This window comes from Nanorana parkeri, unplaced genomic scaffold (genome assembly GCF_000935625.1).
Source record: "Nanorana parkeri isolate BGI_ZX_2015 unplaced genomic scaffold, ASM93562v1 scaffold452, whole genome shotgun sequence".
NCBI lineage: Eukaryota > Metazoa > Chordata > Amphibia > Anura > Dicroglossidae > Nanorana > Nanorana parkeri.
Window position 1 is genome coordinate 598949 of NW_017306720.1, and position 11892 is coordinate 610840.

General features: G+C 40.3%; 1 protein-coding gene across 1 annotated transcript in view; it reads left to right on the forward strand.

Annotated features, from left to right (window-relative positions):
* Nucleotides 1-11892, forward strand: part of TFDP2 (transcription factor Dp-2) — a 73108-nt gene that overhangs the window by 43258 nt on the left and 17958 nt on the right. Inside the window, exons 3-6 of the mRNA XM_018560369.1 lie at nt 4240-4364; nt 5165-5212; nt 7829-7991; nt 8892-9035. Of these exons, the coding sequence (XP_018415871.1) occupies nt 4240-4364; nt 5165-5212; nt 7829-7991; nt 8892-9035 (480 nt within the window). The remainder of the gene's footprint in view (nt 1-4239; nt 4365-5164; nt 5213-7828; nt 7992-8891; nt 9036-11892) is intronic.

The following is an 11892-nucleotide window of genomic DNA, read 5'->3' on the forward strand; positions in this document are numbered from 1 at the left end:
GAGTCTGGCCAAGTGCAGATTTATTGCAAACACTGTGCTCAGCTATTAACAAAGGACGATGTGAAACGGTAAGCAGACCTGTCATTCACTCATAGTGATGTATATCTGCCATCTTCCACAACAATACTAAAGGAGGGCCTGAAACTGGCAAGGTTTATAGAAAGATGAAACCTAAAAAAAAAGTAACATGTCCAGAAAAGTTTACTTTTAAGAGTTCTGGAATTTCGCTGTGCAATTTTTTGTAGGTTAGCATCCATTTTAATTGATTGCAGAATTAGTGAGGAATGCAGGTCTTCTATTATTATTATTATTTAATTGTTAATATTTGTCTCATTTCCTTGCAATGGAGAGCAGTTTGTCTGCTGTGTCTTGTCTGACAGCCTGCAAATATTTTGCCCCTGAATGCTCTCTCGACTCCATTATGTTTTTGGACAGCACAGATTACATGGAATAGAAAATGGGAATGGGCTATGGAATGTTTTTTTTTCTGGATCAGAAATCAAATAGACATCCACAATTGAAGAGGAGGAATGTTAAAGCCAGTGTATGTGCAGAGATCTCTTCTGGACAGAATTTTCCACCCTTTAGCCAACCTACTCATCTCCTATTCCATGATTGCATGGTGATCCATCTATAACCTCCTATTGGGCAGGAGTAGAAAGTGTAATTTTATCTCTAGTCATTTCATAAAGGCAAATAGACAACAAAATCTAATCTGGCTGATTGGGATAGACACCGGTCCCCCAAAAGGGTAGCTGTGCTCCAGTCAAAGCTAATCTAAGACTGCCATAATACAGCAACAATATGGAGTGCTGGATTCCCTTACTGAAACTGGTAGACACTCAATCTTTGGAGCCCATAGCATTGCTCCTCCTCTAGGTTCTCCTCTTTCCCACAAAGCCTTCTCATCTTTTACTGGTCCTTACTATTCTTAGCACTTTGTAAAGCTGGCCATGAACATTTAGAAAACCACTCGATTCCCCCTGCTGCCGGGTATTATATTCATGCAACTGTTGGTGACTAGATCTGATTGGCTGCAGTTGCTGTTTAGCCAACAATTTTCTGCCCAGCTCCTTTGATTTTTCAATTGAGGTTTTTTGAGCCAAGTTGGTGCGACAGGGCCAAAATGTTGGCTATTTAACTGGCGGAAATTCATGCCATGCATGGCTAGCTTTAGCAATGTGTAATAAACATATAGGAGATGACGGTATTTCCTCTGATAGAAGAAAAATGTGTGGCTGAAAGCTATATAGGGTCCACCTGCCCCTTTGTTTCTGGCACCTTATATGGCATAGACCTAATGTGCCTAATGGTAAATTTGGCCCTGGACATCTGTCTGTGCATGTGTGGATCAGATGGAAATATTATGTGAATTCTTGATATTACTATTACTAGTGTTCTATTATGAGATTATGGGTGTAAAAGAGTAACTTGCTGGGAAGTATTTCATGTTATATACTCCGTTCTGCTTAGTACCTAAAACATTTCATTTCTGCTTATGATCTTATTGTTGTTTTCACTATCACTATGTGCATTGATGACAGGAAACACCAGATCACAGCAGAGCTACGTCACATACTCCTCTTACCCTCTGCACATTTTATGACAAAACCATCCAACCCGTATAGCGTTTTCATTTAACTTTTCCACACCTGCCCCCATGAATGAAAACACCACAGTACCCATGTACCAGTGCAAAAGGTTTCAGCAGTACAGGCTATGGCTTTAAATGTTTGTGCAGCCGGAGAGGATGTATCAATGATTGACACTGCACGCCTGTCTTTCTCTGTAGGTCTCTGAGACCTGCAGTAAAGCATCCAGTGAAGGGTCGCAGCCTGGGGTCCCAGCTTAGCTTCCGGTGGAGATCAAAGCCGAGAGGTGGACCTGAGGTCAGCCAAGAGCAGCAGTGACGTGTGTTCTGGGGGGCCTGCGACTGGACGGGGAGGGATTGGACCTGTGTTTGGATCTCCCATGTGACTATCATTAATCTTTTTTCTTTTTTTTTTCTATGCACCTACTGCGCGCTTCTGGCTTGCGACGATTAACCCATCCGTAGCTGCAATGCTATAAATGCAGGCAAAGCAACAAATAGCACATTTTTGAAATGCTTCAATTGGTAGATAGAGATATAAACATACATCACAGATTTGACAAGAATTTTCGTACCTATTTTTTGAGTTGTATGAAATATTTGTTGTTGTGGGATATTTTTATATTTTTTTCATGACTGTTCCATGTCTAGGCTGCCGTAATACTTCATTTTTTCCCCTGGTCAGTCTGAGGATCAGACAGCAGGAAGGATTGCAGTTGCCGCACTGGCTGGACACTACATAAGCTTAGCGGAAGATGGCGCTTTAATGTGCAGAAGTGATTGGACCATTTGTTTTTATCAGATGTTCCCGAGTTGTTTATGTGCTCTGATATAAGTCAATAGCATGTTTCTGCAGTGGGAAGAGAGATTGCACACACTCCTGATGCCGTCCATTTCGCAGGGGAAACCATGGCAGTCAGTCTGACAAAGCCAACTCTGCCAATTCACTGTTCTCTAAAAATGAGCCACGGTTGTTTTCTTCTGCTCCCTGATAGGGGAATCGTGGTCTGATCCAAGACACATTTTTTTACATAGATTGACAATCATTTTATGGCAATAGGAGCAAATAGATCCAAGCTCCACTGCCCACTTCGAGCAAAAAAAAAAGGTGTTTATTATGTATTAATGATAAATGTTTCCTTTCCCCCATAGCAAAGGTAACTGTCCTTTTAACTTTGTATAAGGGAATTTGTCAGGAACAGAGATTACTGCAGGATTGGGGTGCAACAAAAGTTACAGCTCACTCTAAATGGGTAGATTACTTATTGTTTGTTCAAAAAGAGTATGTCAAAGAGGGGCATATTGCCACCTGCGGCTGTTGGGTCACCACCGGCATGTCCTTAATCCAGAATATTGATACTCAGGAAAAATAAAAATAAAAATGTTGTGTTTGAGGTAATATGCTTCTATCAGAAATGTCACACGAATGCGTAAAAACATTTAGAATATATTTAAGCTTCGTAAAGAACTTGCTATGCTAGGGTCAAAGTAAGGTAACCTGCAGAAACCACTATTTTTTGTTCTGAAATGTGGTTGATATGGGTTTCTGTACATCACTTACTTTATATAAAAAAGCAATATAATCTCCAAGTGCATTACATATTGTAGTGTGAGCACAAAATGTGTACGAAGAATCTAGAATCACATCTGCACTCCCAAGATAAACTGCCAGGCATCTACTGTATTCTACTCAGATCTTTTTCCACTATCACAGGCTTAAGTTTCTAGGTATAGAACTAGCCATGCCCATTACTGGACCGTCCCTCACTCCCAGTTGGATGGTCATTTATTTTAAGTTGTAGGGAATGCAACATAAGGAATGGTAACACACAAAGATGGTTGGAACCACTCAAAACTCTAAGCTTTTGGAGGAAGTATGACCGCAGGGACTTTCCACTGGAATTGCCAAGAGGTATAAAGAGCCATTAGTCGACTCAGTCCAAAAGATTGTAACACTTTTTAATGTGGAACTCCAACCAAAACTTTTCCTAGCTTTGGAAACAGTGGGAAAGAGTTTGAACCCTTGCTAGGTTCCTATAGCTATCTGCAACTCCATTGCAGAGATTTCCCCTCGCTACATGTCAAGAGACACAACAGATCAAACACAATGCATACAGAAGTGAGAGGAAATCTCCTTAAAGCGGGTGGAATCCTTCCTTTCGTAGTTGTCACTAAAACAGGTGTCCTCATTTGAAAGGTTTTCCTTTACCTGCTCTTTGGGTGTCAGTAGTAAAATGTTAGATCTTTCTTTATTTCATGTCCTGGTGATATCAGTCAACAGAACCTAAACCATAAATCTCCCCGATGGGGCCCAAACAACTGTAAAAAACTTGATTATTTCCAACCTTCCCCATTCTATCTAAAACCAGAGACTTTTGGCTGGAGTTGCAGATAGTTGACTGACCCCCCAAAGAATGAAATTACTGTTTCTTATCATGTAATCTTAAACTCTATCTTATAATGAACCACTGGGCTATAGTCTGTACTCTTAGTGTCAAAGTTCTTGCTAGAAATTCCCAAATTTCTGTGCCCCTACAATGGTCTCTGCAGCTTCAAAGAATGAGAAGGACTTTGGGGAAATTGAGACATAATAAACTGGATATCATTCTGGAATTAATACTGTATTATTTTTTTCCTAATGTTTCTAGATTATAAGCACTCCTCAGAGACTGAACGCCGGAGCAGATCTTCTCATAAGGAGACAGTTCTCTACGGCTACCTCAGCCATGGTCACTCAGAGCCACATCACAGACACAACCAGCTGGATTCCTGGGTAAGTGATAGGGTTTGGATGCATGTTTTCTTTCCTAATGTCATACTCTATATAAGGGGGGTTAGGCTTTGACATGGCACACTCTGCTACATAGTCATCTGTTCGTTATTACGTATCTATTTTTATGCATGGAAAGACTAAACAACCATTGGTTGGTCTAAGGGTTCAATCACGCCAAAGCACCCCTAGCTTATGGTATGTTGTTTTGGTCCTCAACAGTGGATAGTCCTTAAACCGCACCATGCTTAGAGTCCAATTTATCAATATGCATGGATTTTTGCAAAATTTATATTTTCCTAGATTTGCTCCCCAGAAAAGTAGTTGGAGCTATCTTTATGGAGTCCTTAGACTGCTGCTTCAAGAACAAGATTGAACCGTTGGTCATCAGCGTTGAAATACTAGAGAATGCTTACATGTTTGACTGATAAGTGGAATATCTTACTTTAAAGGATTTTTTGCAAAATGCTAGATGCAGGAAGAATAGCCATTTTTAATGGACTGAGCAATCTGGAACCTTGTAACACCAAAAAAAAAAAGTTTTATTGGTGACCCTACACACTCATTTCTGTACCCTTGGTCCTCTGATTTGCTGCTTGGTAGCTCAGCCTCCTCTGGCCGTATCAATCTACTTCCCATCTACTTCCCTATGATATACATACAGTATATACATATACAGTATATTTTATGATTTCTGTTACATTTTACCAGTTATAAGTTTCAGCCTTTACCAGTGTATTCTTGTTCTCCCATTGTGTAATTCTTGTGTAATAACATAATTCTCTCTCTCTCTTATTTTGTAGGGACAGAAAGCGTTCCCGAGAGTTTATAGAGGCCGACTTCTCTGAGGGGTGAGTTTTGAAAGGTTCTATCAGTTGAGCGAGGGGTCCAATGGAGTAAATGAGGTTTGAGGAGCCTGGAGAGACAGTTTAGCAAAGTTTGAGGTGGTAAGGGTTTGAGATGACAAGGAGTTGGGGTTAGGTATTCTGTGAAGAAATCATGTAGTACCAAGTCAATAATTGGACTGCTGAGTGGCTGTTTGGGTTCGACTGAGAGTGGGGAAATTGGCAAGACTAGTTCTTAAATATTCCATGCCCAGTGATGAACAAACTTATTCACAAGGTTTTTTGATTCATCTGTATAATGTGTATGCATGCAGATTTGACTTATTTGATGAGGACTAATGATCACCTGGATTCCTGAATTCCTTGATTCTCCACAGATTAGGGAGACCTGCATGCAAACATTCAGGGGAAATGTGTTAAAGCAGAACTATGAGGTTAGGGCTATTCCCCATAGTTCTCCTAAGGGTAACGGGAGGACAAAAACGAGCATCCTCCCGTCACCCAAAGCTCAGTATACCGCGAGCTGAAGCTCGCGGTATAATGAGACGCCGCAGACGGAACGGATCCAGACAATTAGGTCTGGATCCACCCAGCTGCGTGAGTGACAGCTGGCTCTGCCTATCTAGATGCTCACTTCCCGATCTACTGAGCCGACCTGTGACAGTTTCATTGTCGCAGGTCGGCTCAGATTATGAGACTGAGTGAAAATCACTCGCCTCATAATTCTCCTTTAACTGAACATTCTGATTTAGTCATCACTATGGCCCATAAAATGGCCTGAAATCCCCAAAAACATTCTATGGAGAGCAACTAAAAATATGTTTGTAAAGAAAGATTCAAAGAAAGTTTCTTGTGTAAATTTGAGCACTGTGTGGCCCTGCCAGCACCCCTCCATTCAACAGTAGTAAGTTTATCAATTGATTATTGCCAAAGAAATGGGGCATAACATTGTCAGATGAACAGTGACTGCAGTGATTCTGACAGCGGTGGGTGACATTTCAAGGAGTTCTGTCGCCTTCAGCTCAGCACAGTGCAATGCAATACATTTTTTTTTAGGGCACACCACTGCCTTGTTTTTGCGTTGGGATGCCCAGCGCAGCCCAATGCAGCTGGTGTGACCAGGTGCTTATTAGGATGCTTTGTTTTCCTATGGTCCTCACCTCATCTAGTGACTATAATTTTGGTATTTTTCTGATTCACTATTGCCCATAATATTTGAAGACCATTCATCCAGATGAGAAAATGGCCTAAGAACATTTGATTCTGCCCCATTATTGCAGCAGCTGGTTAATTCACGCAGAACTGGATGAATGTTTATGGAAATGTTATTTTATAAATAGACCCCTAAGAGTGTTCAACTGCTGGCAAAGTCTGGAATTATGCAAGTGTGGCCATAAGTAGATAAAAGGCAGTTACTTATAGAGATGTGCTCAGTTTCCATGTTTTTTGTTTGAGTTTCTCGACCCTATGTTATAGTATTCTGTGCAGAATATACAGTTGTGTGGAGGTTTATTCTTAGGAGTGTGAAGTAGAGCGAGTATTATCGCACAGCGTACATTATAATGTACAATGGAAGTAAGCAAATGCTATAAAGACCTCTATGTGAAAGCAGTAAATGCTGAGCAGTTCAGACTAGTTGGTCTCTGGCAGAGTTCTGACTCTTCCACTTCTATTCACTTCCTGCTGCTGTCCCTAACAAGGAATCTGGAACTAATCCTTCTGGATGCTTTCTCAGAGTGCCTGGCCACTGTGGCAACCACTTGTCAGGAAGCGTTTCTGTGATCTGCAGCACCTTTTCTTCCAGACACCGCAGCATGTAGCTGTACTCAGGATTTGCTGTACATTCTGGGAAAGACACCCAGGACTCCAGCTACTGTTTCCATGACCCGATTTTTCCATTCTATCCAGAAAAGAGGCTTATTACACGCCAAGCTTGGTTTATATTTATAAAATCTGTTATATATTTATAAAATCTGTTAATTTACATAATGTATTAAAGACCATTGCAAATCTGTTTTACATATATGCTGCTTATAAAAAGAAATCAAGGATCTATAGCGTATTCAGCAGTGAGACTTATGTTCTTTGCCAAGCTGGTAATACATAGGATTAAATTGTTGACAAAAATCTTTATATGCCCATTGCGTACCATACATACCAGGCATAGGCAACCTAAGACACAAAGGCAATCTAAAGCGGCCTGTAGAAGAAGAGTAATGATAATTATCAGTCTATGCGTCAGATTTTTGCTCTCTTGCAGAGCTAGACTGACCAAAGTCTCGTTAGCATCCAAAACTTACTGGTGTGTCGGGTGCCGACATCCTCCACTTCGTGCTTTGGATCCACCATCAGCGGCTACATCAGTAATGTGTGGCTCTGATCATATGTCTAAACCTGATGTGCATTCAATTTTTTGTTTCTCATTTTGTGAGTTATGAGGGGGACCCAGCATTGTAAAGAGTGTGAAATAGTTATGTGGTTGATGCAGTAGGCCCTCATTCTATTTTTTTAAATTGTTTATATGTAGCACTCCCGTTCTTATGTATTCTGTAATAAGACTGTTAGACTGTAATATTCATTTGTAAGGCTGAAATATGTCCCTTTTTATTTTTCAAAATAAAGCAAAAGGAGTAAAAGAGGGGAGAAGAGTGGAAAGGGTCTTCGGCATTTCTCTATGAAGGTTTGTGAAAAGGTTCAAACCAAAGGCACTACATCATACAACGAGGTAGCTGATGAGTTGGTGGCTGAATTTACCACCTCTGCAGGTCACCTGGCCACTGATTCGGTAAGTGAAATTTGTATTGTCTTGCTGTTAATCTGCTATAGTTGTACTTCTAACAAGCATCGACAATGTTGCAATACATAGGTTATGACAGTGTGATTTAAATTCTAGTTGTATTGATGCAAAACGCCATAATGACAAACAATGCAGGATCATGTTCAACACATATAGTAGGGCATATTCAGTTCTAGCTGCTTTAAAGCCAATGGGAAAGTTGTAAATCTTGGTCACACAGTAGCACCGTGGAAAAAGTTAATGAAAGACAATCCCTTCGGGTAAAACAATGCATAGACATAAGGTGATGGCTTATTTGAGTGATGATCATTGTAAGTATAGTCTACAACGAAAGGAGGAAATGGCAGCTGCTCATCAGTTTATAACTAGCAAGGAATGGTGTAGGTGGGAAAGGAAATGTACACCTATTTTGTGGGTTTGGTACAGAAAATGAAAGGTCTAGATCTCTCATATGTTGCTGTAGATTGAAGTAGGATGATGTAACCTCAATCTATTCATTGCTATACTATAAATGTGCCTGTTTTGGCAGAATCGCATATTGTATAACGGCCTTTGCGTAGCATGTGGCATCCACATAATATTTCTAATGTATGTGGTATCCACATAGATTAGTAGCTATATGAGAAAGCCACATATAATATATACATTTGCCAGTGAGACCTTTGTTATTAATAATTTGCTAGTAACAGGTATTGATTAGGTACCCTTTGCTGGGTAGTGGGTTGAGTACTATGTTCTTCAACCGATATACTCATTCTACCTTACTGCCTGCCATGATATGTCACAGGAGATTCCTTTAGTAGCATGAGAAGAAATTATATCATTTGCAGCACAATCAGTTCTCCAAGCAATAATAAGTTACTTAGCAGTTGTTTGTTTATTTCTCAGGCTTACGATCAGAAGAATATACGGAGGAGAGTTTATGATGCCCTCAATGTACTAATGGCAATGAATATTATCTCTAAGGAGAAGAAGGAAATTAAGTGGATTGGTCTGCCATCAAACTCTGTCCAGGAATATGAGAATTTAGAGGTAATGTTACTTACACTGTGTTCTATAAATGATACTTCTCTCCTCCCATGACTTATACTCTAGCATCCTACAAGAATACATGCCCTGTAAACCACTATGTGCCGAGCCTGGTGAAGGGGACCCTGCGTGGCCCCCGAAAGAGCTTGTTCTGGTGACATGACGTTTCAGTAAATTAACGTTTTGGATTTGAAATTATTCTGGTGTGCTGGTGGCATCTATCTACAGTAAACCACTATGTAACTCATCTTTGAAGTGACACTGTTGCTAAGTCTACAGTGAAGTGACACTGTCTGTAAGTCTACAAGCAAAGCTATACATGTAAAAGAAGAGTGTATATACTATTCTCCTGCCACCTGTAAAGCTGAGCACCACTTTGTTAATAAAAAAATCACCCCCTAATGTCCTTTGAAAAAAAAAACACTTCTGGGGGCATCTCCTTGGCCCCCCACACTTCTTATTGCTTTCTCCTTTTGACCTCCAAGACACTACTGTCTCCTGAAATGGTGTGAAGTCAGCTGGAGTAACCAGGTGGGAGCCGTTGGGCACCAATGAAATAGACCCTTTCAGGAAGTGCCGTTTCCGAGCTGAGTTTTGGGGGATGATTTTTCATGAATGGAGCTGTGTTCTGTGGCATGGGTGGCAGGAGAGGTAAGCATTCATATTCCTCTTTTACAGGTAAAGCTTTACTTGGGAACTTATAGCGGCAGGGTCTCTTTAAGCAGGTTGCATGAACTTGGTAATAGTGAAGTCCCATGTGTTTTTGATTGCTTCATACACCCTTTACTGTACCAGAACCTTGGCTGAACTGTTTTGACATCTTTGTGAATTTCAGCATGGATCTGTTAGTTGAAGTCACACTGAAATAACATAACTGAAGTGCAATTAGTGAGGCGATGCTTTCTGGGTAATGCATGCACACGTTTCTTCAAAAAGTAAAAGGGCTTTTCAATAACACAGTTTGTGTTCACCAGAACTATCAACCTTATGCTGATCAGGGCCTGTAGGATATATGCAGTCTCAGGACATTTCCTTGTAAATGTCTATAAACCAGCATTTGTTGTGTTGTGTTTGCAGCCTGGCTAGATGTAATGCAGTACAGGCAGAAGATGCAGAGAGCCCTGGTCCTGGTACCCAGCTGTGGGGAGCAGCTGACTCAGCAGCTCATTACTAGTGTGCTCCAGCCTACCGTGTCTCATTGCAGAAGCGGGGGCGTTACATGCTCTGCATTATCCTGTTCTATTTCCACACTCTGCATTATGTAAGGGTACTGCAGTCTTACACTATTCACTTTATCCATTAGAGCTGTGTATATTTCTGAATGCTACAAACACTGACTACTAGCTCTTATGTATTTGGTCTTATAATAAATGTTCTTGTACTGTATATATTTTTGCATGAGAAGAAATCAAACAGGATTAATCTGTTTTTATTTGTGTAACATGATTAAATTCCATAAATATTAAAGCAAGGTCCAAGAACTGCATTGTGTTCTTGTTCACAGTAAAAGGGGTATGAATATATGTAAACCATCCTTTAAAGTCCTTATATCTGGATTTGTAGATGTCAGAGTTGTACAATATGATCCTTTGGGCATCTTATCTGCTTCAGGGGACCCCAACCTAGTAAAAGAAAGGTCCCCATTAAAAGTAAAGGTCTCCATCACACAAATAACTCTTATAGCCACCTCAGGAGGGGGTGGAATTTTGTTTTAGAGCTCACTTTTAAAGCCTAAATAGAAAATGTCCCTGTTGTAAAAATAGGAGATGGAGAATATATTGCAAATTATATTTAAGCAGTGTCATATAGGGACATATAGACTCATAGACGTATCCCTGGTGTGCCGTTAATAAGTGTCAGGCGAGATAAAACACTGGGATTTAAAGAACAAAGTACATCTGAGAGGAGGCAACAAGGTGAAAACCTAAATCTTCAGGGTATTGAATCCAGTTTTAATTTACCAATTTTTTATTCATTCCATTTTTACTGAGGCTCTTATAAAGTTACAGTGTATAATAAGGTGATTTTCTTCATTTTTTAAATGTTTTAATCTGATAGAATAAATAATGCAGTTTCTTTTTTCTCTATTGTTGTTAGTTTTTTTTTAAGGCCTGGTTCACACTGAGCGAATTGTTGCAGCTGAATCAGCGCGACAAAAAGCTTCCCCCCAAAAATTCCATTCATTCTTATGGCCCCTGTTTACACCTGCGCATTTTGTCGCAATAAGCAAAACGCCTGTCGCAACATTTTGTGCTCATAGAGCCAATAGGAAATGCTTGGAAACACACATTGTAATTGGTTTTGTGCGTTGTAGAGCACGTTTTGCGCACAATTTTGCCATTTACATCAATGTGTCACATACTTCTCATGAAGTAAAATATATCACTAGCACACCAAAGTAAAATCTTCAACGAGTGGTCACTTTATTCATGTACACACATCTCGTCATAAAGCAACATTTCGGGGTCACTCAGGGTCCCCTTATCGGGCATGACAGGTGAAGGGACCCTGAGCGGCCCCGAAAACGTTGCTTTATGACGAGATGTGTGTACATCAATAAAATGACCACTCGTTGAAGATTTTACTTTGTTGTGCTGGTGATACACTTTACTACTTGGAAGTGGCGCCATCCACTATCACTGCAGCATATTGACATGTACAACACTACTTTTGTTCTGTAGCCTTTCCTACCGACCTAAATTTAAATAGAAAGGTCATCTGAAGCTCACATTTTAGTTTTTGCTTGATGTCAGAGAGCTAAGAAATAGTTTCTTCATTTAGGAACCTTTGAGGCAAGATCTCTGCAATTGCGGCCCAGTATACCTGCCATGGCCATAATGAGAGGGGGGGGGGGGGGTAA